The following is a 27,739-nucleotide window of genomic DNA, read 5'->3' on the forward strand; positions in this document are numbered from 1 at the left end:
TATTCATCATCTATTGTAAAGCTCCACCTATTTTCAGCCTCCCACCCTTTTTGGTACCATACCAAAGCATACGTTTTTATCCACCCCCTGTCTTGAAGCACTCATTTTAAGGCTCCCCATTTTGGTATCACACCCAATGTTAGCCCCTTCCAGTTATGAGCAATCAATTTTAAGGCTCCCACTCATTTTGGTACCACAACAGCTTTATAGGCACCCCATGTTATAAGGCACATGTATGTCCTACCATCCATGTATGGTACCAAACTTGAATTTAGATACCTTCATATTTGAGGGATTTGTTTTAATATTTCCCCTGTTTTTAGGACACATCAGTCTTTAGGCACCCTCTGTTATGAGCCACCCATTTTAAGGCCCCCATTTTGGTTCCACACCTGTTTATAGAGACCTGTATTTAGGCTTACCCATGTTGGGGCTCCAACCGGTGGTCCAATTTTGGGACTCACCTGTTATTTTTTGGCCTCCAACCGTTTTGAGGCACCACCTGTTTTAAGGCTCCACCTGTTTTCATGCTCTACCCGTATTGAGGCTCCACCCGTTTTCGTACTCTAACCGTTTAGAGGCACCACCTGTTTTGAGGCTCCACTCGTTTTCAGGCTCCGGCCATTTTGGGGCGCCACCCATTTTGAAGTTTCACCTGTTTTAAGGTAACCTTGTCATGATGCATCTGTTTGAAGTCTGAACATTTTGGTACCTGAAAACAGGTATGGCACAAAAACAGAGTGGAGTCTTAATAGAGGAGTGGTACCAAATCCAGGAAAGTGGGGTGGGGTTGACTTAACAGATGTCTCATAACACAGGCCTTACAATGGGTGCATCATAACAAGGAGTGCCTAAAATGGGTGTGGTTCAAAAGCAGGTGGGAGCCATTAAATGTATCCTTAAGCTGGAGGTGCTTAAAAGAGGGTGTAGTATCAAAATGTGAGGGCCTTATAACAGGTCTATTAAAACAGGGGGCGCCTGAAAACAGGCGTAGTCCCATAATGTTGTGGTACAAAAATTGGGGGGCAGCTTGTGTGGTACCAAATCTTGTATGGTACCAAAATGGGTGGAACTATAAAATAGGTGCCTCATAATAGGGTGTACCTACAAAGAAGTGAGGTACCAAGAGTGAGAACACCTTAAAAGGGGGATTGATAACAGAGGATGCCTAGAAGGGATGTGGTACCAAAACAGGGGAACCTTGTTGTAGTACAATAACTGGGGGTGTCCTTATAATGGGTGAGATGCCAAATGGGGTCCATTATAACAGGGATGGTACTAAAACAGGGCACAGCCTTACAACGGGTGAGAAACCAAAACTGGGGAAACTTTAAAAAGGGTGCAATGTATGTGGCAAATAAACAGAGTGGAGCTTTAATATAGGAGTTGTACCAAATTCAGGAAAGTGGGGATGGGGTTGACTCATAACAGATGCCTCATAACACAGGCCTTACAATGGGTGCATCATAACAAGAAGTGCCTAAAAACGGGTGTGGCACCAAAACAGTGTGCACCTAAAAACAGCTATAGTACAATAACTGGGGTGCAGTCTTAAAACAGGTGTGGTTCCAAAATGGGTGGGAGCCGTTGCCTGTATCCCTCATAGCTGGAGTTGCTTAAAAGAGGGTGTAGTACCAAATAATACCAATAGAAAATACAAAAATGTAAAATGGGTGCATCACACCAGGGGTTTACCTACAAACAGCTGTGGTACCAAAAGGGGAGGAGCATTAAAACAGGGGACTCATAACAGGGGGTGCCTAAAATGGGTGTGTCACTAAAGTGGTGTCCATTATAACAGGGAGTGCCCGAAAACAGGTGTAGTAACAAAGTGGCTGTGAAAATGAGTGCTTCAAGACAGGGGGTGGATAAAAACGTATGCTTTGGTATGGTACCAAAAAGGGTGGGAGGCTGAAAATAGGTGGAGCTTTACAATAGATGATGAATAACAGAAGGTACCTATAAGCAGGTGTAGTACTAAAAGGGAGGGAGCATTAAAAGAGTGGATTCTTAACAGAGGGTGCCTAAAAACAGGTGTGTCACCAAAATGGGGACCATTATAACAGGGGTGCCTGAAAACAGGTGTGGTACTAAAACAGGGCACAGCCTTACAACGGGTGAGAAACCAAAACTGGGGAAACGTTAAAAAGAGTGCAATGTATGTGACACATAAACAGAGTGGAGCCTTCATATAGCGGTGGTACCAAATTCAGGAAAGTGGGGATGGGGTTGACTCATAACAGATGACTCATAACACAGGCCTTACAATGGCTGCATCATAACAAGAAGTGCCTAAAAACGGGTGTGGTACCAAAACAGGGTGTACCAATAAACAGCTGTAGTACAATAACTGGGGGCAGTCTTATAACAGGTGTGGTTCCAAAATGGGTATCCCTCATAGCTGGAGTTGCTTAAAAGAGGGTGTAGTACCAAAATGGATGGGAGGCTTAAAATGGGTGGAGCTGTAAAATGGGTGCATCATACCAGGGCTTACCTACAAACAGCTGTGAGGTATGAGGCACCATTTTCAAAGTTTCCCCAGTTTTCGTACCACACCTGTTTTAAGGCACCCCTGTTATAATGAACCTTATTTTGGTGACACACTCAATTTTCAAGCCCCTATTATGAGTCCCCTGTTTTAAGGCTTTTCCTTTTTCCATACCACACTCTTCAGGTATCCTGTTTTTAGTCCAATGTTTTGGTACCACACCCAGTTTTAGGCAACCATTTTTATGAGGTACCTGTTTGAAGGCTCCATGCCAATTTGGTTGCACACTTGGTATAAGGCACCCATTTTAAGGCTTCCTGCTATTTTGGGACCAAACCCATTTTCAGGCACCCCATGTTATAGTGACCCAGTTTTAATGGTCCCCCTCCCCCCTCATTTTGGTAACACACCCACTTTTAAGCACCTTCTGTATTTAGGCAGCCACCATTATTGTACCACCCAATTTTGGTATTAAACCCTGCCACAGCAGTTTATAAGCATCCTCTCACATGTTGATTCCTAACCATGTCACAAAGCATGTTATGCAAGGCTTTCTTAACATGTTGCTCCAAACTCTCACTACATTGTAGCATTTATTTTTCACCTGTCCAAATACATCTGAGGGCACAACTGTTATTGTCCCTGCGTTTACAAAGTCGTTTGTGATCTGCACTGTCTATAGTCGATTTAATTGCTTTTTAAGCATCCCCTGTTATGAGGCACCCTTTTTAAGGTTTCAACTTTTTTGGCACCTCAGCTTTTGTAAGGCTACCCTGATAGCAAGGAGATATCGGATCACTGTTGGCCCACTGAGGGCAAAGTTGGAGCTCCACAGTGTTTTGACAGCATTTTCTGGGCGGACTGATGGTGATTAAACAGAATTTTCGACAAAATGCCACATTTTAGCTCTTTTCCAATCACAGTGCAATTTACATTTTTTTCCTTCATTAGGTTTTTTGTTATTCTTTGTAAATAAGATTAGTAAATCATTTTAATCCAGCACAGTGTCAACATTTGTAGCATTTAATCATTTTATATCAGGCATACTCATATCTGTCATAGTTGTTGGTAATAATTGTATTAGTTTGTTTTCCAAAATAAAAGTCTCTGTCAATTTAAAATCTGTTTGAAAAAATTAAAAATGAGTTATATCCTGTACAGGACAGTAATCTGAGTGGTCCGATGGTGGACCAGCATTGGTCTACAGTCAGCGGTGTGATAACTTTTTCATGCCAGTGGACCGATATATGCTCGCTGTCTGGGTACGGACCATTTTGGAACCACACCTGTTTTCTTTCACCCCCTGTTGCCCCTGTTTTGGTGACACACACGTTTTTAGGCTCCACCCATTTAGGCCCCACCCATTTTTAAGGCTTCACCCGTGTTGGGGCTCCACCATTTTTTGTTTTAAGGCTCCACGCACTTTGGGGATGCACCTGTTTTGAGGGTTCGCCCACTTTTAGGCCTCTTATGAGGCGCCCATTTGAAGGCTGCCCCTATTGTTTTGTAGTGCAGAACTGATGACCCCATCCAGGGTGTGTTCCTGCCTAGTGCCCAGTGATCCTGGGTTGGCTCAAGACCCTAAACAGGATAAAGTGGTTACAGAAAATGAATGACAACATTCACAAGAATTATAACAAATTTTTCTCTTTGAGGACAATTTAGGAACCTTTATTAGGTTGTTTATTATTATTATTATCATTATTATTATTATTAATTTATCTCCTCACTCAGGACCAAAAAACCCTCATATGTCGATTCCTATCCATGTCATAAAACATTTCTTAATATGTTGCTCCAAGCTCTCACTATATAGTAACATTCATTGTTCACTTGTTCAAATACGTCTGTGGGCACAAGTGCCCCTGCGTGTACAAAATCGTTTGTGAGCTGCACTGTCTACGGTCGATTTAATTGGTTGACAGCTGAGTTGAACCGGTTTGTTCGACCAATCAGGAGCTTGCTGTTCGTTGCCTGACAACGCGAATGCTTGTCGTTGCGTGCCCCCGTTTCTCTGTTCGACCTGGCTTTGCAAAGAAGAACCAGAACACTACAACACCGTTTTCTGATTACAGTCGTCTACAGCACCAGCAGGCAATGTTTTCATGCTCTAGTCTTTTTGTTTTTGAGGCGTGTATCGAAATATCTCTCTGGACGTGGGTGCACCAGTGTGCTGTTGATGATTTTCAGCTCTAAAAAGGCAAGTAAGTGAAGCCGTTTCCCAAAGAAAACAATGTAGCGATAGCTCATCTCCATGTCTGCGCATACGACAATGAACATGTCAACTTGTATAGTTAAACATGCTCACGCAGGCTATTCTATTGAATGTATTGCTCACTACCATGGCTTGCGTTGTCCCCTTGACCCGATTTTAGCAAATCATGGTCCAGATGATTTCCAGCCCAGTATAGGTACACGCCTACTAATATATCTGCTGCGAGTTATGCTAGTTAACTGGTTATGTTTGCATTTTTATTCAGGTTGTCATTATATGAACTTCTGATTAAATTATCCAACATTAGAACCTGGCGTTTGGATGAATATTATGAAATACAAAGCTAGATGTTAAAGGAACACTGCTAGTACTTTTACCTTAAAGTTACAGCTTCAAAATCATTGTGATGCCTCACCGATCTGTAACAGGGAGAAAATATCCTCTGTCATTAAACTCTGTGACTTTTGGAGTAGAGTAGGAAACCACCCATTCACATTCTTGATTAAAGGACAGTGCTGTTAACGTGAATTATACACTGCAACCGTCCTTTAAAGTACAGTTGAAACTGTAAATGCATATAAATGCTCTTAATTTCTTGCTGAATTAGCAGGTGTCCACAAATGTTTGTCCTACAGCAGGCATGCCCACACTTATTCAAATAATTTTCATTTTAGTCAAACAGAATAAGTGATCATGTTTAGATATATCTCTGCAGCTTCATCCAAAGGACAATGAAATCCCTTTATTTTTATTATTATGTTTTTACATTTTTGAATTAGCTTGTGCACATATACAGACACTCGTGCTTATCTGCTAAAGACAATAACCTCAACTTAATCAGTCTGAACAATTACTCGGCCTCCATTTTACCTAAAGCTATTTCTTCTAAGGTGTACAGGAGAATCACTATTAAGTCATAAATGTAAGGCACAAAAAAATTGAGTCACAAAAGAGCAAACCTCAGTAATACAATTTTCCTCAGCATATCTGTTTAATAGCCTGAAACCTTCTTTGAAACATGCCTGATGCTTCTATTGGATGGGATTGGGAGGTGACTAATTTTTTCCATTGTTGCTTCACATAATTATCCACTAGGTGTTACATATCTTGAATTTTACATAGTGGCCCTTTAATAAACTATTTCATTTTAGGGATTAAAACAGGAAAAGCGAATGGCTGCATTCATGTAAGCTTCTGCTATGTTTAATTATATTGTTTTCTCATTTTTCTATTCTGTTAGGATAATTGTGTATTACTTTCGTCTGGAAAATTCAGAGATCTACACAGAGTGTAGATTTCCCTTGGATATATGGAAGACTGATAGAATGCCAGAGTCATCATATGGTAATGCCATAATATTCTACCATGTTTCATGCTAATAGGCTTCTGAATATTGTCAAAACTTATATCTTCATGTGCTAACCAAAGTTAGTTTTTCATAATTCAGATTATATATTATAACACAATACTTATATTGCACCCCAGGGTTATTGTTCAGTTACTTACCTAAAAGGGGCCTTCTAGCTAAACTGGAATTTAACATGATTGCTGTACCTTACACTATGGTTTAGCCACTGTAATTGATCAGAAAACTATTTATTATTTCCATGTTTTCATTAAAGACTCCTCCAGTGTGTGTTCCCACCTTACGCCTAGTGATCCTGGGTAGGCTCCAGACCCACCATGACCCTGAACTGGATAAGCGGTTACAGACAATAAATGAATGAATTTTTTCATTAAAAATAAGATTTTTGTCATTATAGTATGCTGCATATATTATGCAAATTAGGAATCACTGTTCTGTTCAGCCAATCCTGTCTGTGCTTTGCATTCTCCAACAAAATGAACTAGGAAACAACAATAATTCACCATGATCTGTCTCCAACATATACCAAGATATATTCAGAATTATTAAAAGGGAAATATTCTTTGAATTATTTTTTACAGCGTACATTTTCAGCTATAACACAGCTCCAGGGGCCTGGAGGTTGTGGGTCCAATTCCCGCTCCGGGTGACTGACTGTGAGGAGTTGGTGTGTTGTCCCCGTGTCCGCGTGGGTTTCCTCCGGGTGCTCCAGTTTCTTCCCACAGTCCAAAAAAACACACGTTGGTAGGTGGTTTTGGCGACTCAAAGTGTCCGTAGGTGTGAGTGAATGTGTAAGTGAATGTGTGTGTGTGTCTGTGTTGCCCTGTGAAGGACTGGCGCCCCCTCCAGGGTGTGTTCCCACCTTGCGCCCAATGATTCCAGGTAGGCTCTGGACCCACCGTGACCCTGAACTGGATAAGCGCTTACAGATAATGAATGAATGAATGAATGAATCAGATCAATTCAGCTATAGACTCCTGCAGTGCATCTGCATGATGCAATTAGACATGTTTACAACAGATGCAGCTATGGTTAATTTCTTAGAGCTGGATCAGAATATCCTATTAAGACCTAATATTTAGTATCTAATATAACACTAAATATGTTTTGTAATTGTGCATTAATTAAAGTGAAGTATGTAAGTGTGGACCTTCTATACATTCCACTTCTATACATTTATTAGACCTTTTGAATGTGCCATTTTATACAGTTCCTATAATAACTTGACTCCTTTGCTCTACATAGTTGGTCTCATGTGTAAAGGAACAAAATGATGGGACAAGAAATAAGAGTGATGAGCTATTTTAAGTGTTGATAACTCTTCTAACCTAAATAAAACCTACCATGTATAGTGTGGAATCAAATGTGCACCAAATTTTTCAGTTCATTATGAGTCTCAAAATGGTTACAGTATTTATCAATCTTAATGCCTCTTGTAGCAGTGTTACACGTTTGTCAATTTTACAGCCTCCTGAGAGTTCATTCAAAGTTTTTTTATTATTATTATTCCTTCTACAGACGGCAAAAACAACATTTGCTCTTACCCTGCAATGCCTCCCTCCCGGCAGTACAGCCAATCCACAATGTCTCTTTTGCCTGTTAGCCCTTATAGTGGTCCAAAAGACTTCTGTACGGAAGCGAATATATCCGAGTGCATGCTATACATCAGTCAGGTAAGTATATTTATGAAATACATGTAAAATAGAAGTAGAAAAAGTATTGTAGGGCAGCACAGTGGTGCAGCAGGTAGTGTCGCAGTCACACAGCTCCAGCGACCTGGAGGTTGTGGGTTTGATTCCCGCTCTGAGTGACTGTCTGTGAGGAGTTTGGTGTGTTCTCCCTGTGTTCGCATGGGTTTCCTCCGGGTGCTACGCTTTCCTCCCACAGTCCAAAAACACACATCGGTAGGTGGATTGGCCACTCAAAAGTGTCCGTAAGTGTGAGTGTGTGAGTGAATGTGTGTGTGTGTGTGTTGCCCTGTGAAGGACTGGCGCCCCCTCCAGGGTGTATTGCCGCTTTGCGCCCAATGATTCCAGGTAGGCTCTGGACCCACCACGACCCTGGACTGGATAAGGGTTACAGATAATGAATGAAAGTATTGTGGAAACATCCTTCCCAGATATGATTGTGGTAGAACTGTGTTAATGTGTGTTGCACTGGTATGAATACTATATAGTGTACTATTTTCGGGTTCTGCCATTTTATAGTAGTGTCCGAAGATAGTGGACAATTTTCAGTGCAATCAAACAATTGCAAACTGCACTGCAAATGGTAGTGTACATCCCATGTACACTTACAAATATCAGATCACCCATAATCCACTGCGTTGTTTGGTAAAAACCCATATGAGGTAGTGTTCAAAATCATTCACTATCTCCCTGAATACAGTTCCCTATAGTAGTGCACTATATAGTGAATAATATAGCGAATGGTGAATAGGGAGCTATTTCGGACACAGGGCAGGTTTGTTGTGATTGTACTTTTACACAAAATTCTATGAGTAAGAATAGTCTTGCATTTGAAGTATTTTATTGCCATTTTACATGCTGATCCTTTGGGATACACTAGTTTGATCTGTGCTGTGTGTTTATTTGTAACGGGCTCTATGGCAGCTTGAGCCTGTTTCAGGGATGTGCATATTTCCATCATTGCATCTCCACCACTCTAAATGGTGCTGTGATGAAGTATGTAATTTGTGCCATTGTTCATCTTAGCGCTTGTGTTCATCACAAACGCTCCTATCACAATAAAATGGAGAGAATTGTGCAGGCTTAAACATCGCTGTAGTAATAAAAAATATAATAATTTAACGAGTATATTGATTGTATTGTAAAGAGGTTTTAAACTCGGACTATAGAAACAAATGATCTGTAACTCCTGTTTTGCTTTTACAGGAACTTTCATCTCTGGGTTTGCCCTCAGTTTTCTATGACTTAAATGGAATCAGAGAGCTGGATGTTTTGTCTACGTTAAACAGCATGTACAGTCTGCTGCAGTTACACCAGAGAGCTGTGGGAGCAGTGGAGGACCTCGAAGTGGAACAACTCAAGGTCAGCAGTGACCTGCACTGCCAACAGCTCACCAACTCCAAACTCAAGGTCAGCCTTATTTTTGTAGCAAAAAATAGTTTAATGGTTTTTCAAGGTTACATGCAAGCAAATAATTCTTATATTTCCCCTGTGAAGGACCAACTTGAACTCTCCAAAAAGGAAAATGTCAGATTGCGTGAACGAGAGCGGCAGCTGGAAGCAAATATAAAGACATTGCAAAGCTGTTTGAAAAATGAAAAAGAAGAGGTAAGCAAGATTGCAGGTAACTTCCCTTCTAATTTTAGAATGGCCAAAGAAAGATATGACTGGCTGTTAATTCTAGGTCATTCTACGTATGCTTTAATTCAGGTAAATAACTGTAACTCAATTTTAAATTGCTTTATAGGTTCAAAAGCTTCAGAGTGTCATTGCAAGCCGTGCCACACAGTACAACCATGAGATGAAGAGGAAAGAGAGAGAGTTCAGCAAACTTAAAGAGCGCCTCAGTCAGTTACTGAAAGACAAGAAAGAAAAGAAGCATGGTATGAAGACACTGTTATTTTCTTTTTACACTAAAAATGTCATTCTGCTTTGCTTCTGGTTTTATCTTATTTAGTTTATATTTGTATATTTTTCACTGAATATTTTAGGAGCTTCACACACATAGTGTAATCTAAAGCAAGAACAAAATAAATAAATATAAACGGTCTTTAATTTATAATAGACCGTACCTACACAGTATTTACACAGCAAATTCACCAGTGTTAAATTAACACTGTGAGTGTAATAATTTAACTGTCTCAGTATTAAGTTAACACTAACAGTGTTGATATAACACTGGTGAATTTGCTGTGTATATCACACATATATAATTGACCTTCTAACTTAAAAACTGTTTGTTATTACACAGTTTTGTATATATATATATATAGTAATGTGTAAATGTTTTAGGCACCAGAGATTATGAGATTTAAAAAGCTATTTATCTGAGCAGTAGGTTTTTATTTGCTGAACAAACAAACAAACAACAAATAATGCCCAACATTAGAATAAAACCAAATAACAGGACTGTAGTTCTTACTGATAGTGAAAGCTCCTGAGACGATCAATTCATTGACTGTATAAAGCAGTCTGCACTTGCTGACCTCATGGCATTTGGGATTTGCTCTGTGAAGAAGGATTACCTACATACAAACACCAATTTTGGTCAAAGTCACAAAATTGGCTAATTTGTGTCTCACTGTAGTGTTTGGCCTATCAGTTTAACCTTCTTTATTACAAGATGGTTTGATTAATACATATTAATATATTTTAAAAAGAGGCATTATCCCATAAATCTTAACTCTCACTCATTTAACACACATTCATTTTGAAGAAAGGTATAGGCCTAGAAATAATCATTTCAGCACAGGAACCTAATCACAGTGACCGTGAATTTTAAAGCCCTTTAACAACACGCTGTCACCACCAGTGTGAGACCTAGATGACGTTGTAATGACAGACTTGCACCACAAGAGGGAAGCATTATCCCCTAAACGCTGTTTTACTCTCACTCATTTAGCCAATTTAATTTTGACGCCAATTTGAATTTTTGTATGGAAACACAATATCAGTAACTGGGATTCAGCAAATAACCCCCTTAAACATTTTTTTTATTTTAAATTGACACACATAAGCTTGATTCCCTCCACAATTGCATTTTCGAAGTAACGCCCATTTACCACCAGAGCAACATAGTGTTAAAAGTTATTTAATACTATGGGAGGCCGTCTAGAGCAAATACTCTGAAACACTTGCGCACTACATTGAAACATTTGCACACTACACTGAAACACTTGCACAACACACCGAAACACTTGCGCACTACACACTGAAACATTTGCACTACACTTCACATACACTCGTATATATATTAAACATGACGTGTGTGTGTGTGTGTGTGTGAGAGAGAGAGAGAGAGAAGATGTACTCAGCTGTGGGGCACAGGGTACAATCTTTTATGACTAATTCCTGTGCTCTGTGTCTTTTCAGAGATGAACAAACATTTGTTCTTATTATTTTTTATTAGTCTTTTCATATTTGATCAGCCATTGCGTATTTCTGGTAACAGTGAGGATATCCGTAATTTTTTGCGTGATGTCCTGCGTTGTGTGGAATCCATACAAGATCCATACAACAATCTCCGGGCCAAAGACATCAAGGCAACAATATTCTCATAATTCCTCCAACAACTTCCAGTGGCACGTCCGGTCGCCCACAGTATGATTTAACAGCAGACCAGATTATCCACTGCCTAAATCTGGGATTTAATTGGCAAAGAATCGCTTCCATTTTTGGAATTGATCGACAAGTGAGCAAGTGTTTCAGTGTAGTGTGCGCAAGTGTTTCAGTGTGTCATGTGCAAGTGTTTCAGTGTGTCATGTGCAAGTGTTTCAGTGTAGTGTGCGCAAGTGTTTCAATGTAGTGTGCGCAAGTGTTTCAGTGTAGTGTGCGCAAGTGTTTCAGTGTAGTGTGCGCAAGTGTTTCAATGTAGTGTGCGCAAGTGTTTCAGTGTAGTGTGCGCAAGTGTTTCAATGTAGTGTGCGCAAGTGTTTCAATGTAGTGTGCACAAGTGTTTCAATGTAGTGTGCGCAAGTGTTTCAATGTAGTGTGCGCAAGTGTTTCAATGTAGTGTGCGCAAGTGTTTCAGTGTGTAGTGTGCAAGTGTTTCAATGTAGTGTGCGCAAGTGTTTCAGTGTATTTGCCCTAGACGGCCTCCCATATTTTATGACTAATTCCTGTGCTCTGTGTCTTTTCAGAGATGAACTAACATTTGTTCTTATTATTTTTTATTAGTCTTTTCATATTTGATCAGCCATTGCGTATTTCTGGTAACAGTGACTGGTAACTGTGGTGAGAGAATGCACGACTCTTTTGGAGTCTTTATATCAGTGTCTAATTCTCATTTTACAACAATCTTCGGGCCAAAGACATCAAGGCAACAATATTCTCATAATTCCTCCAACAACTTCCAGTGGCACGTCCGGTCGCCCACGGTATGATTTAACAGCAGACCAGATTATCCACTGCCTAAATCTGGGATTTAATTGGCAAAGAATCGCTTCCATTTTTGGAATTGATCGACAAGTGTGCAAGTGTTTCAGTGTGTAGTGTGCAAGTGTTTCCGTGTAGCGTGCGCAAGTGATTTAGTGTGTAGTGTGCAATTGTCTCAGTGTAGTATGCGCAAGTGTTTCAGTGTGTCATGTGCAAGTGTTTCAGTATAGTGTGCGCAAGTGTTTCAATGTAGTGTGTGCAAGTGTTTCAGTGTAGTGTGCGCAAGTGTTTCAATGTAGTGTGCGCAAGTGTTTCAATGTAGTGTGCGCGAGTGTTTCAGTGTGTCATGTGCAAGTGTTTCAATGTAGTGTGCGCAAGTGTTTCAGTGTGTAGTGTGCAAGTGTTTCAATGTAGTGTGCGCAAGTGTTTCAGTGTATTTGCCCTAGACGGCCTCCCATATAATACAGTAAAGAATACTGGCTTTTGAGTGTTATGAATTCATCTGATTGCAATAACACAATGTCGCCACAAGAGGTCTAGACGCTATTGTAATGACAGATATTGAACCATTATCCATTTAATATATTTTAAAACGCTCACTAATTTAACCAAATTTTATTTTAAGGAAGGCATATTTAAATCAAACGTTCAGTACAGAAACACACTCACAGTGACTGACACTGAGTAAATAAACTCCTTAGTATTTAACTTTACAAAGATAAGCTTCATTTCATTCACATTGACATACTGAAATAACACATTAACCACAAGAGGAAAACAGTGTGTTATTAACTTAATGAGTGTTATGAATTGATCTGATTGCAACAACACATTGTCAACACAATAAAGGGCCCTCAGCCAATAAATCACTAACAATACACAGAGGTTTTTATTGCATCTACTAATTGAACTTACTATTAACAATACATACACCACAAGGGGAAAGCTATAGCAAAAAAACCTTTACTAAAAGAAGAAGCTTTACTAAGTAAATGTGACCATTTTTATTTTATTTCAATGACATTCACCAAATATGAGAAATATTAGCCTCAGCATTTGGAACTGTACTTAAAAGTTTTATTGCATATTTATGCGTTAATTGGAATAAATACATTTTGATATTTAACATTTGTATTAATACACAAAACACAAGTCTTATAAAACCCCTAAACCTTTGACTGTACCACACGGGTGTAGCCAGAAGTTCACAGACAGGCAGGCCTTTGCAAAAGTGAGTGGGCAAAACTTTTGTTGATTTTGTAGCCTCACATTCCCCTCACTTCAGCTTGTGTTCCAGCTCCTGATCTTCCTTTGTCGAGTTTGGAGGCTTCAGAATATAAAACAAGAAGCTTTGTTGTAATAACAGGTTGCTGATTTTATAAATGCTGTTGTAATGACACACATTCACCACAGGAGAAAAGACTCTTTAATAAGAATCTTGATTAGTAGGCTGTGTTTACTTTCTATCAGGGATGGAAGTGTTGAACTATGTTGGGAGGTCTGATGGGAGGAGAAGTCAGTGGAAAACTGGGAAAACTGATGCAAGGTATGTTTATATTCGGCTGTAGCCATGTTTGTAATATTTGACTGTACACACTCCTCTTGATATAAATCTTCACAGAAATGTTACAACATGTAACAACAGTAGAGGCTACGGCTGCAGTGCAGAACAGAATATTAATTATGTTGGATGAGCAGGTTTTCACAAATTAGGAGTATGAAGTATAACTAGTGTAATATGTAATGCACTCTATCCAACAGACATGAAAGTGAAATGTACAAGACACTACTGAATGAGTTTGACAAACACCAGAAGGAGCTGATGCTGGAGAATGCAGAGCTGAAGAAAGTGCTGCAGCAAATGAAACGAGAAATGGTGGGCATTTTAAGTCCTAAGAAACACAGCCAAAAGGAAGAGAAATGCCCTGAAAACATAGATCAGGTCAGTCTTCTATGATGGAGATTACTAAACTTAGTCCAGTATTGATACCATTTTCATGAGTGACTTTCTCATATGTGGTCTGGTTTGCGTTACATAAATAGCAAATAGCTTCTGACGAAGAGGAGACTTCAGAGATGTCATGTGAATATGCTCGAGAAAAGCTCACCAACAGCATCCGCCAGCAGTGGAGGAAGCTCAAAAACCATGTAGAGAACCTAGACAACAAAGGTACTACTGGCTCTTAAGACTTTTGTAAAAAAACAAAACAAAAAACAAAAAAAAAAAAACCCAAAACACTGGGCTTACTCAGGACATCGCGACTTGTATCATTGTGAATAGTTTAATAGAAAGGAAATAATGATTCTTGGCTTCTAAAGGAGCTGAGAGATAAAACAAGACTTTCTGAATTCAATTGTTCATGTTCCAGCATCTATGGTACACAAGGAAAAAGTGGTTGGAGAGATGATTACAAAAGAAATCCATCAAGAAGAAATGGAGAGACTCAAGATGGAGATCCAGCAGTGCAAGGACTTTATTCAGACTCAGCAGCAACTATTACAGGTAAACACCTGATCTCTGTGTTTGTCTGAAAGCTCCAGTTATTTGATACTTTTGGATATTCTGAATGTTATGCTTGGGTATATCTGTGTCACCAATAGCAACAACTCAACACACCATGTGATGAAGAGACTGCAGCTGTGCTAAACGACTGCTATATGTTAGAAGAGAAGGAGCGCTTAAAGGAAGAGTGGAGAACTTTTGAAGAACAGAGGAAAAACTTTGAAATGGAGAGGAGGAGTTTCACAGAAGCAGCCATCAGATTGGGTCATGAGGTTATTCATCAAGTTTAATTATCACACATTTTTGACCATTTTAGGGCAGGGGGAGGTTAATTAATCAGCTCTGTCAGTTTTTAACTGTATTATTGTTATTAAGCAGTAATATGAATCATTTGACTTAACTCTGTATATAGTAAACAAAGTGCTCTCTACTTTCTTTTACAGAGAAAGATGTTTGAGGAAGATCGTGCCACATGGCTAAAGCACCAGTTTTTGAACATGACGTTTACAGAACACTTGAACATAAAGACTCAAACTGGATTATCTGAATGTAAGCCATTATATGTTTAAACTTTTCATTTGCCTTTTTATTATAAAACCACAATAAGAAACAGTAATCATTGCATTCAAATTTTGATATAGATTCTGGACAAGAACACAAACATCCATCAGGTCCTAAAACACCACTCTAGCATCATTGTATCTAACACTGCCAGCGAAAGGGTCCAGAGAGATGGCGTTACTGCTGAAAGCCTTGTAATTACAAAGAACATCGGAGCCAATCTAAGAGCTGTACAACTACCAAGACAATAAATTTCTTTCTAAAGGATGAGTACAAACATGATAGTCCTGTGAAGGAGGCCATTTACAGATGTAGTTTGTCTTGATATTGTTTACATTTTTTGGGTCTTGATGTGTGATCATTAGATATGTAAAAATGATTTACTTTATCATTTTTGTTCTATTCATTTATTTATTCAAAGGGTAAAACAAATTGAATGTTAAAATGCTATCCACATTCTGAACATAATTCTAATTGTGATGTGGGCATTGCATGCTTTAGCATTAACTTGCATTTTCTTATTTCTCTTTACTATCCAATTTTAATGTTTAATTTCTTAAACATTTTCTTATATGTTTTGTTGTACTAGTCATAGGTTATGCATCATTTGCCATTTTATAATTAGTAATTGGTAGAGGGAATAATTTGTGATCTTTGTGTTGTTGTAACATCTTATCTTTTTTCTGTGACGTTTCAGTTTATTATGAGATCTACTGGCCTTAGGCTTTCTGCAGTTATGCTTTTCTTGTGCCTAAGATTTGCTTAACTGCTATTGCAAGTTACACTTGAATTAACTACTTTAAAATGTGCTGAATACTTTAGCTAGTATATATATATATATAAAGCAGTGTAATAGTTTGTTTATTGAAATGTTACAGTATGTTTCCATGAATAATAGGCAATTAACCTTAGCCCACTTCTCACTGAACTCCATTTTGAGTTTTTCTTTGTTGTTTGACTTTTTCAAGATCTACATTCAGATACCTGATATCCATGCCAGAAATAAACCATAAAAAGTCAGGTTTTAAGACTTTAATTTAAAATTTCTAACTTTAAAGGTTTGGAAGTCTTAAATTAAAATGACTTATTTCTGAAAATATGTCTATACTGTAGCCATGAAACACATGCACAAAAAAAAAAAAGACATAACAGAGTTTACTTTTTGAATGCGTGTCATTTTTATTTACTTTTAGTCCTTTTGTAATTAAATGATTTTTTTACATAAATTCATGGAATGTCTAAACAACAAATGTATTCCCCAAAGGATTTTGCTCATTTCCAGAGTTGGAAGAACATCGTTCTGCAGCCTCCATTTCGTCCAACACGTTCTCGCCTACTTTCTGCAGCTGCTGCATTAATTTCTGCAGAGTTTCCATGGCAGCATTCCTGTTCCTAGCACAAATGTCTGAATCCAGTTTCTCGATGCTGCTTTGAATATGCACATTCTGGAGAGCAGGAATACGTCCATCTTTTTCAATGGGCAGAGCAACAGGTAGATGCACATCCATCTGTGCCAGGGTCATCTAGTGGTTAAATAAAAACGTTAAATGCTGTTAGATGAGTGTTAAAAAATATTCAATTATTCACAGGTTTTAGATAAATTACTCGTTACCTGTGGCGCTCTCACAATCATATTAAAGGACCTCTGAGTTGGAAGGGCCACAATTACAGCAACTTCCCTCTTGTTATCAGTTCTCTCAATAGACAATCCAGTTTTTTGAGATGCTCTGTAAGTTGGGATGTATTCAGATACCCTGTTGGTAGAAGGACATGCAAGGAATGATAAAAAATAAACATTATGTATAAATCAGAAACACTCTGTGTGATTTGTTATTTTGATGTTTCATCTATACCATTTAACATAGCTGGTCACAAGGTAAAGAAGTCTAGGAAGTCTGTCCCACTCCACTTCAACACGGAGAGCAGGGTTTGAATCATGGACTCCAGCTTTAGCCTTAAAAGTCACGTTATATTCCTGGCACTCTTTACCCCAAGAAACCTCGGCCTAATAGCCGAGTTAGAGAATGAGAGCTTAGTGCAAATCTTTCTATCATTCTGAATGATAATCAACATAAATGAAAGCAGGGCATTCTCTCAGAAACGTCTGCAGAAGACCAGACTTACGCTCAATTTATGCTTGCTTGCCAGGACACCATCAGCACACATCTTCCATTTGACCTTATCAGCAATGGAGGAAATCACAATCTGTGATCTTGCAGTGGATCTATCCAAGTACCCAGCAATCAGGTATCCCACAGTACGATTACTCCTCACAGCACAAGCAACGATGGCAAATTCAGGTGGAATAGCATCTCCAAGGAACTTAGCCTGAAAGGAGAATCATGCACCTTGGTCATTTTATTATGAACTTTAACTGAGCTGATTCATTTAAATTTTTTATGACCACAATGAAGATTATTTCTTACTTTGTTTTTGAGGTTCTCAATGTTACCGGACATAGACTCTCTCTTTAAGGTCAAATACTGAAACAAAAGCAAAAAATGTAATTTATTTAAAATATTGCTCTTGAAGTTAGTATACATATAAACAAACAAAAACAAAAAAGGGCAGCATGGTGGTGCAGCAGGTAGTGTCGCAGTCACACAGCTCCAGGGATCTGGAGGTTGTGGGTTCGATTCCCATTCCGGGTGACTGTCTGTGAGGAGTTGGTGTGTTCTCCCCGTGTCTGTGTGGGTTCCCTCCGGGTGCTCTGGTTTCCTCCCACAGTCCAAAAACACATGTTGGTAGGTGGATTGGCGACTCAAAAGTGTCCGTAGGTGTGAGTGAAAGTGTCTGTGTTGCCCTGTGAAGGACTGGCGCCCCCTCCAAGGTGTATTCCCGCCTTGCGCCCAATGATTCCAGATAGGCTCTGGACCTGCTGCAACCCTGAACTGGATAAGTGGTTACAGATAATGAATGAATGAAAAAACAAAAAAAGATCAAGTGAAAACTTTGTCATGGCCTATATTTCAGTGGTAGAGAAAAGTTTACCATACCATTAGATATAAAAGGGGACTCACCTGATTCTTATGGAATTTTTCGAAAGAGTCAGAAATACCTGTACCCTAGAACCAAACAAAAACATGTCTCATGAAAGCATTTTCATCATTTATTGAGACACATAAAACACATAAAATTCATTAATTGTCTGTAACTAATTATCCAATTTAGGGTTGTGGTGGGTACAGAGCCTACCCGGAATCACTGGCTACAAATTGGGAACACATTCTGTAGGGGGCACCAGTCCTTCACAGCGTGACACACACTCACATATTCACTCACACACACCGACTGACACATTTGAGTCGCCAATCCACCTACCAACATGTTTTTTTGTTTGTGGGAGGAAACTGGAGCACCCAGAGGAAGCCCACATACACACGTGGGGCTCACATCAAACTCCTCACAGACAGTCACCTGGAGCAGGGCTCAACCCATAACCCCAGCCCCAGGACTATATCGTCCCAAAAACACAGAGAAACTCAAGGATCCAATTGCAGGAGTTTTATTTAAGGCCAGAATTAAGTGAATCGTAGCGATGTGAACGGTCTAGATGGGTTTATTCCAGTAAGCGTAGTCAGGGAATACATGGGTCACACCGGGGTCCAGAGATTATCCGAGGGGCTAGGCGATAGACCGGTCCTGAGGGGAAAAACAGAGGTCGAAACACCAGAAGGCAGAGAAGACAAATTGACAGATTAGTGAGTCTCATGAAAGGGGCAATACTTCACAAGGAAGAGAGAGGAAACTTAAAGGCAAACGGGGTGTGGCTGATGAGATTCAGGTGTAATTAATTCATACTCAGGAGAGTTGGAGCGCAAGTGGTTCATAACAGTACCCTCCTCCTGACGGGCGGCTCCAGATGCCCTGGAATGCCCTCCCCTTGGTCTACCTCGCCTTCTAGGAGCTGGACGGTCTGGGTGATCTGCATGAAAGTTGTCGATGAGTGCAGGGTCCAGGATATCCCCAGCAAGTACCCAGCATTGCTTCTCTGGGCCATAACCCTCCCAGTCCACGAGGTATTGGAGGTGGCCACTTCGTCTGCGGGAGTCCAGTAATGTCCACACTATGTATGCGGGTTGACCTCCGACCTCCAGGGGTGGAGGAGGGTGGAGACTGCTTCCAGCTGCAGAAACAGGACGGTAGAAAACAGGTTTCAATAAGGAGACATGGAAGGTAGGATTTTTTATATCAGGGTGGTAGTTGTAGCCAGTAGGACACAGGGTTGACCCGTCAAAGTACCTTGAAAGGGCCAATGTACCGGAGACTGAGTTTCTTACAAGGTAGTTCTGAGATTCAAGTGGTGTGTGGATAAGCAGACCCGCTGACCGGGGTGGAATACCAGGGTGGGATTACGGTGACGGTTGGCATAGTCCTGCCGAGTTCGGAATGCTCGTCTTAGGTGGACATGGGCCTTCTTCCATGTCCTGCCACTATTGCGAAACCACTCGTCCAGTGCTGGGATGTCTGTGGGTGTATTATCCCATGGGAACAAGGCTGGTTGGTAACCATATACACACTGGAAATGAGTAAGGTTAGTTGCTGTGTGAGTGAGTGAGTTTCTAGCATATTCTGCCCATGGGAGGTATTTACTCCAGTCACTCTGGGAAGTGCAATATTGGCAGAGAAAGCGGCTTACTTCTTGGTTCACGCGCTCAACTTCTCCATTAGATTGTGGGTGATGTCCTGAGGACAAACAGATTGTTATCCCTAATTTCTTACAAAACTGTTGCCAGACTCGAGATGTAAACTGTGAGCCCCAGTCTGATAGTATTTCCTCAGGCAGACCAAAGATTCTGAAAACTAAGGAAAATATGGCCTCAGCTGTTTCTGTAGCTGTGAGTAGATGAGGGAAAGGGATTAGATGGCACATTTTTGAGAAACTGTCAGTGACTACCATGATAATGGTATTACCTTCAGACTCAGGAAGATCTGTGATGAAGTCCATAGCGAGATGTGTCCAGGGTCGACCAGGAATTGGTAACGTGTGAAGCTCTTCTACCGGTAGGGATCGGGGGGTGCGAGATTGGGCGCAAACAGGGCAAGCTAAAACATAGTCCCGAATATCATCTCTCATGAACTTCCACCAAAACTTTCTAGTGATAAGTTGTGTGGTCCGAGTAACCCCTGGGTGACCTGTGCCCAAAACTGTATGTGCCCATTGCATCACATTGCGTAGCGTGGCAGGAAGATATTGTTTACCTTGAGGAAAGTCTGGAGGGCTGGGGTTTTCTTCTAGAGCCTCCTTGATCTCCTCTTGAAAACCCCATCTAATAGGGGCTAAGAAACACCTGGCTGGTAGGATGGGAGCTGGTTCAGGGTTAGGAACTCCCTTGTCATAAATGCAGGAAGGTGCATCAGCCTTCAGATTCTTAGAGCCTGGAAAAGAAAATACTGAGAAATTAAAGCGTGCAAGAAATAGGGCCCACCTGGCTTGTTGGGGTTTCATCCTCTTTGCCGCTTTCAGATACTCCAGATTCTTATGGTCTGTGTAAACAACAAATGTATGTTGGGCTCCCTCTAGCGAATGTCTCCATTGTTCCAAAGCCAATTTTATAGCTAGGAGTTCTCGGTCACCAACATCATAGTTTCTCTCCGCAGGCAGTAGTTTCTTAGAAAAGTAAGCACAGGGATGTAACTTAGGGTGGTTTACCTGACCATTGTGAGAGGATGGCTCCTGTGCCCATCTCAGAATCATTCACTTCCAGCACAAATGGTAGGTCAGGATCGGGTTGGAGGAGAATAGGGGCAGAGGAGAATGCCTTCTTCAGATGTTCGAATGCCATGTCAGCGCTAGATGTCCAGGTAAGTTTCTGTTTGAAATGTTGCTTGAGTAGGTCTGAGAGGGGAGCAGCTAAGGATCCAAAGTTACGAATAAACTGCCTATAGAAATTAGCAAAGCCCAAAATTCGTTGTAACTCCTTCTTAGTGGTAGGTATAGGCCAGGAGGTAATAGTGGATACCTTGCCAGTGTTCATAGCTATATAACCTGGAGTTATGGTGTATCCCAGGAAGGTTATGAAATTTTTGTGAAACTCACATTTTTCTGCCTTAACATACAGGTGGTGTTCGCATAACTGGGAAAGAACTGCTTTCACACGTTTGATATGTTCTGGGACGGAATGAGAATAGATTAAAATATCATCAATGTAAGTCAGGACGCTCCTCCCAATCATGTCATGAAAGATCTCATCCATGAAGGCCTGAAAAACAGAAGGACTATTAGTTAAACCATAGGGCATAACCAAGTACTCATAGTGCCCCCTGGAGGTGATAAAGGCAGTTTTCCATTCATCTCTAGCTCGAATCCGAATAAGATTGTATGCACACTCCTTAAATCAAGTTAAGTAAAAATAGTTGCTCCTTTTAACTATTCATGAGAGACAGCCTTGAGAGGAAGTGGGTAGGCGAACTTCACTGTGATGTCATTTAAGGCCCTGTAGTCAATACATGGTCTGAGACCGCCACCTTTTTTTTTCAACAAAAAAAAAACAACAACATGCTGCTACAGAAGAAATAGAAGGCCATATGAAACCATGGTGTAATACTTCTTCCATGTATTTCTCCATAGCACTTTCCTCAGGATGGGATAAGGGGTAGGCTTTAGCATGTTGGGGTAAAGGCGCCCCTGGTAGAAGGTTAATAGCATAATCCCATGACTGATGGGGTGGTAGATGAGTTGCCTTGGATTTGCTAAACACATCACTTTCAATGGAAGTAGACCGGAGGGGTAACTGGATGCAGTGTTGAAAACAGAAAGAACTCCATGAGGTGAGTTCCCGGGTAGCCCAGCAGATGTGGGGGTTATGTTTTGAGAGCCAGGGGAAGCCTAATATGATAGGATCACGAGGGATAGGTAGTAAGAGGAACTGTATTTTTTCCTGATGAACTAAACCTACCTTCAATTAGATCTGAATAGTTTGATGTCTCACCCATCCCTCCCTTATGGGTTGACCATTAATAGAGTTTACTCGTATGGGGGGGTGCACAGGAATGGTAGGGAGCTCTAATTGACGGGCTAAATTGATGTCTAAGAAATTACCTGCTGCTCCTGAATCTATAAGAGCAGACAGAGACACTATTTCACTGGCCCACGAGAGAAGTACAGGTAAATTAAGCTGTTGATTTATGAGATTTAATAGGGAGGATGACCTTACTTGAGTAACGCGATGAGGGTGGTTTCTTAATCGGTTGGGACGTTGAGGACATTGATCCCGAAAGTGATCCTTTCTCCCACAATACAGGCATGTGCTTGGTTGATGCGTGCGTTTCAGGTTGTCTACGTTGATCGTGATCTGGATGAATTCGGAGAGGGAGCGAGTATCCCCATGGCAAGCGAGTTCAAGTTGTAGCTTCCTAGAAAGCCCTTGGTGGAACATTGTTTTCAAGGCTGGGTTACTCCACCCACTCCCGGCCTCGATGGTGCGGAATTCCCTTGCATGTGCGGCTACGATACGTTTACCTTGCTGAATCTCACATAGGCGTGTACCAGGGTCCTTGCCGTCAGCTGGGTTACACTGCATCACAACAGTTCACTTGACCCCATACAGACTCCTGGACTGATTTTTGACATCCTGCGGTGATGCCAGTCATTCTACTCTCATGCACTGCAGAAGAGAGAATCTCTTTCACGCTTCGCTCCTGGTCACCGGAGAAGAGACTGTACTAGTCGCGGACAAAGACAAGGGGCCAGAGCTGACACCAGGCAGAATCAGCCTATGGAGTGTATCAAAAACCCTCAGTGCAGATGAGTTGGATTTTGAGCTTCTTTATGTTAACACATGTTCAGCCATGCCAGACAGTTATTGTGTTGTGGTTCAAGGATCAGCAGAGGTGCCTGCCTTCAGCAAATTGTTCTACACCCAGGTTATGGTGGATGATAAAGTTGGTCTGAAGGGCATGGTGGATTCAGGATCCATGACTTGTACAATGAGTGAGGAGGCTGAATGAAACCTTAGGGAAGTTGGAATTCTTGTGGGAGGACCTCGGTCTACAGAACAGATTGTTCTGGTTGGCTGTGGTGGAAAACAGACTCGTCCAAAATACATTCACGACCTGACACTCACTGTCTATGGTGTTATGTGCACTGTGCCTGTTTTAGTGGTGACAGGCCAGCGTGATGAATTCATCATTGGCTTGAATGTGCTCAAGCACCTGATGCGTGTCATGAAAGGCACTTCCATTTCTTGGATAGTATGTCATTCACCACAAGATGGAGGGGTGATGTGGTACCTGATAAGATCGGCACTGTGAAGCTGGACCCAGGCAGCATGATCATCGTTGAGCCTTCCACAGCTAAATCTTGTCTAAGAGACATTCTCATTGGTCAGGTCATCACATGTATGTGGGGAGATCGGTGGGTGCCGATGAAGATAACCAACCTCTCCTCAAAACCAATCACTCTGAGGCACAACTCTAAGATCGCACATAGCTTGACTTGTGGTGGAGGACTTTGACATCCAGCAGAGCTCCTGTGAGATGGAGAATGTGCCACTGAGGTGCCACTGATGGAGGCAAGTTGCCACTGAGGCTGACTTGAAAGACAGGCACCGCTCCATTGGTTTGGCTGACCTTGACATTGAATCTTGCCACGCCAGTTTGCATTCCAAGAGAGAGATGGCTGAGCTTGTTGAGGAATATGAGGACATTTTCTCTAGGCACTCACTTGACTGTGGCGAAGCCAAAGGGATTGTGCACCACATCCACCTGATAGACCAACATCCATTCCGCGTGCCCTACCGGAGGATACCCCCTGCTCACTACCAGCAGCTAAGGCAAGTTCTCACAGACACGGAGGAGAAAGGGATAATCCGTAAATCCATAAGTGAGTATGCCTCTCGTCTTGTCATGATCTGGAAGAAGGATGGTGGAGTAAGGATTTGCACTGACTTTCGGTGGTTGAATGTGCAGACCCTGAAGGATGCCTATCCACTCCCTCACCTAGCAGACTGCCTTGCTGCACTTGGAGGCAATGCTTTCTTCAGCACAATAGACCTAACTTCTGGGTTTTACAACATCCCAATGTGCGAGGAGGATAAAAAGTACACTGCCTTTACAACACCGGTTAGACTGTATGAGTACAACAGAATGCTGCAGGGACTTTGCAATAGTCCAGCTTTGTTTATGTGCATGATGTTGAACAACTTTGTTGACCTCAACTTCACCAGTCTGCTTTGCTACTTGGATGATATTCTTGTGTTTGCTCCCACTCAAGAGGAAGCTCTAAGCTGACTCAGGGTGGTCTTCCAAAGGTTGAGAGATAACAATCTCAAACTGAGCCCAAAGAAGTGTCATCTTCTTCAGAGGTCAGTCTGGTTCCTCGGTCATGTCATCGACCAGAGTGGTGTCTCTGTGGACCCGGCTAAGGTGGATGTGATTTCTAACATGCCTAGGGAAGCCCTAATGGAGGAGGATGGTTGCACTCCCTCTGTGAAAAAGTCTTTCTTGGGAATGGTCTTTTTGTATCAGAGCTTCATCCCTGGCTGCTCAGCCATCGCCAAGCCTTTGTTTGCACTGACAGCAGGTCAGAAGAGGAAAGGGCGTACTGGTCGGGCTGGATGAGATTCTGGCATGTTTAGGAAATTAACTGCTATGGATTGGAGTCCTGAGTGTGATGAGGCCTTTTGTAGACTCAAGGATGATCTGCTTAACTGTGCTGTGTTGGCCCATCAAGACTTTTCATCCTATCTGTGGATGCTTCTCTGGATGGCTTTTGAGCAGTGTTGTCGCAGTTGCCTGCTGATGGGGATAAGGCATGCCCCATTGCCTTTGCTAGTAAAGCCCTCAGCAGGTCACAGCAGAGATACCCAGCTCGCCGTCTCGAGTTCTTGGCCCTGAAGTGGAGCATCTCTGAGAAGTTCAGCCACTGGATGCAAGGACATGACTTCAAAGTGTGGACAATCCACTCACTCATATCTTGAATAAGCCGAAGCTGGATGCTTATAATCAACAATGGGTGGCCAAGCTTGACTTGAAGTACATCCCGGGTCCCTTCACCTCTTCTATTAGCAGACGCTTTCTCCAAGAGCCCTATGACCCGCTAGTGCAGGATGCAGAAGTTGCAGCAGCTCACAAGTTGCAGGACACTTTCAGAGTGGGGATCCAGAATCTTCAGGTGGCCCAGCAACTTGGACCTGCCCTGGCCTTACCAGGTTCCTGCAGCTCACCTGAGGTCAAAGCTGCCTTCCTCCATCACAGTGACTGGGAGACTAGTGCTGAGACTAGGGCTGCTTCTCTTTTCCATTTTGTTCAGCAATTGCAACCAGCTGGTCATGATACTTTGCCATCATTTACCTTGCATGAGTTGGAGGACCACCTACTTCAGGATCCAACCGTCTTTGCTATACTGCTATTCATAATTCGCAGGAGGCGTCCTTCAAGATGTGAAAGACAAGGTATGGATGTGAGGGCACTGGCCATGCTTAAGCACTGGGAGAAACTCAGAGTACAGGATGGCATCCTCTACAGGGAAACACGAGACCCAGTGAGAACAAGAAAAAGGCTTCAGTTGGTTTTACCAGTGAGTTTACAGGCCATGGCTTTGGAGGGAGTACATGATTTGGCAGGACACCAAGGTCAAGTTAAGACCATTCACCTAGCAATGCAGCGTTTCTTCTGGCCCAATATGGAGAGGGATGTCAAGGAGTATGTTCGATGTTGTGGAAGATGTGTACTCGCTAAGACCCCAGAGCCTGCTGCACGAGCCCCATTGGAAATCTTCTGGTCGTCAGAAGATCGGAAGAAACGCTCCATTGATGTCCTTGTGGCGACTGACCATTTCACAAAGATGGCTTTTGCCTTTCCATGCAGGAAACAGACTGCAAAGCAGGTTGCTAAAAAGTTGTGGGACTTTGTTTTCTGTGTATATGGTTTCCCCGAGCGCATACATTCGGACCAGGGACCCAGCTTTAAGAGTGAGTTAGTGTCCGAGCTTCTTCAGCTTTCTGGCATTGCAAAGTTCCATACCACTGCCTATCATCCTATGGGCAACGGGGGCACAGAGTGGTTTAACCGCACACTTGGCAAGATGTTGCGGGCACTCCTTCTTAGAGCCAAACAGGAATGGCCCCAACAGATCCAGACACTAAACTTTGCATATAATGCTACTGTTCGTGAGACTACTGGTTATGCCCCGTTCTATTTGATGTTTGGCCGCATCCCAAGGCTTCCGGTGGACGTTGTGTTCAAGTCGGTCCTGTGTGATCCCATCGCGTCAGACTTCAACAAATACTTTGAGCTTTTGCTGTCGTACCTGTCTGAGGCTGCCAGAATTGCTCAGCTCCACACCAGCAATGAACAGGTACATCAGGCCTGTCGATACAACAAGAAAATCAAAGGTGTTTGTCTCAATGTCGAGGATCATGTTCTGCTCGCCAATAAGGGTGAGCGAGGCAAGAAAAAACTAGCAGACAGGTGAGAACTCATGGTTTACACTGTTGTGGAGAGGAACCCCAAGACCCACATCTACCGGATGAGTGATGCCTCGGGCCAGTGTAAGGTTGTACACAGGAAACTCTTGTTGGATTCTGGTTTCTAGTTTGGATGCTGAGTCCTCCGCAACAAGGACTTCTTTGTGGGTCCTATCCGATATCAACCCCGGTGTGGATTCAGTGGAAGGGGAGTATGCTTCACAGTCCACAGATGGTCATAGTGTCACCTGTGATGGTGTGGATGAGATGGACAATGCTCATGCTGCTGATTTGCCTGACTTAGAGACTTGCACAGTTCCCATCCCAGCCAGTTCTCCTGACCAGACTCCGATTTGTGCAGTTCCCACTCCAGTTGATTGTTCTGTCGTCTCTGACGTAACACAGCTTGGCAGTGTTCCCAATCTGGCTACCTGCCATGAGGACAGTATAGTGACGCAAACTGTTCCTGTCCCTGACTCTGACATGACTCAGACCTTCGGTCAGCCAGAAATACAATGCCATCAGACTTGCCAAGACCTGACTCTGGCAATGTTCCAGTCTGAGGCAGAGTAGTCACTAGGGCAGGGACAGATTTTTTTTCTAATCTGTTTTACACCTGAACTATAGGATGAGATCTTTCCAGGTCAGAGGAACTGTCAATTTTGCATCGTTGTGCCTCTTGGCATTGTGGTGACAATCACATGTGTTGAGATTTTGGTGAAATTCAGGGGGGGGGGGTGAATGTAACAAAATGCATTATGTACTTGTGAATTTCACCAAAACACCTTTTCTTTTTTTTGTCATGTCCATTTTGGGTTAAAACCTCCTGCCTGTGCATCTTGAGTCTGTGTGTGTGCGTGCGCTGCACCATGACGTAGGTGCGTGTGTGTGCCCAGTCACAGAGCTTTCTCGCATGGCCGGAGGTAAGTTGCTGCCACGTTGCTCTCTGACAGATCAAAGCTTGCTAAAGCTATTAATTGTAATTTGCATATGATCAAACTGCTGTATTTTGTCCGATTTGTTGTTTAACTTGTCCTGTGTGAGTTCGCAGAGGTTTGAGTTTGTTATTTTAGCAAGTTTTATCTTGAGAATATATGGCTAATGCTAGCGCGCTAAATGAGATTTGCCCTGTGTTT

General features: G+C 41.9%; 1 protein-coding gene and 1 pseudogene across 3 annotated transcripts; one reads left to right on the plus strand and one right to left on the minus strand.

Moving 5' to 3' along the window:
* Window positions 1–4,516: 4,516 nt before the first annotated feature.
* Window positions 4,517–16,522, plus strand: LOC136671711 (afadin- and alpha-actinin-binding protein-like). Of its 3 annotated transcripts, none has more exons than XM_066647513.1 (13): window positions 4,517–4,692; window positions 5,944–6,047; window positions 7,588–7,742; window positions 8,964–9,167; window positions 9,255–9,365; window positions 9,505–9,640; window positions 13,602–13,677; window positions 13,893–14,073; window positions 14,175–14,301; window positions 14,501–14,634; window positions 14,733–14,906; window positions 15,078–15,183; window positions 15,276–16,522. In XM_066647513.1, exons 2-13 carry the CDS (start codon window positions 6,029–6,031, stop codon window positions 15,323–15,325), a joined length of 1,473 nt encoding a protein of 490 aa, XP_066503610.1. In that variant the 5' UTR covers window positions 4,517–4,692; window positions 5,944–6,028; the 3' UTR covers window positions 15,326–16,522. The 3 variants fall into 3 exon arrangements, with proteins under 3 accessions (XP_066503610.1, XP_066503609.1, XP_066503611.1); XM_066647512.1 differs by having other exon boundaries at window positions 4,517–4,688; XM_066647514.1 differs by lacking the exon at window positions 4,517–4,692 and adding an exon at window positions 6,651–6,813.
* The window catches only part of LOC136671382 (vitellogenin-like), a 30,534-nt pseudogene continuing 19,171 nt past the window's right edge, over window positions 16,377–27,739 (minus strand).

Source organism: Hoplias malabaricus, chromosome 16 (assembly GCF_029633855.1).
Source record: "Hoplias malabaricus isolate fHopMal1 chromosome 16, fHopMal1.hap1, whole genome shotgun sequence".
In the NCBI taxonomy this organism is placed as follows: Eukaryota; Metazoa; Chordata; class Actinopteri; order Characiformes; family Erythrinidae; genus Hoplias; species Hoplias malabaricus.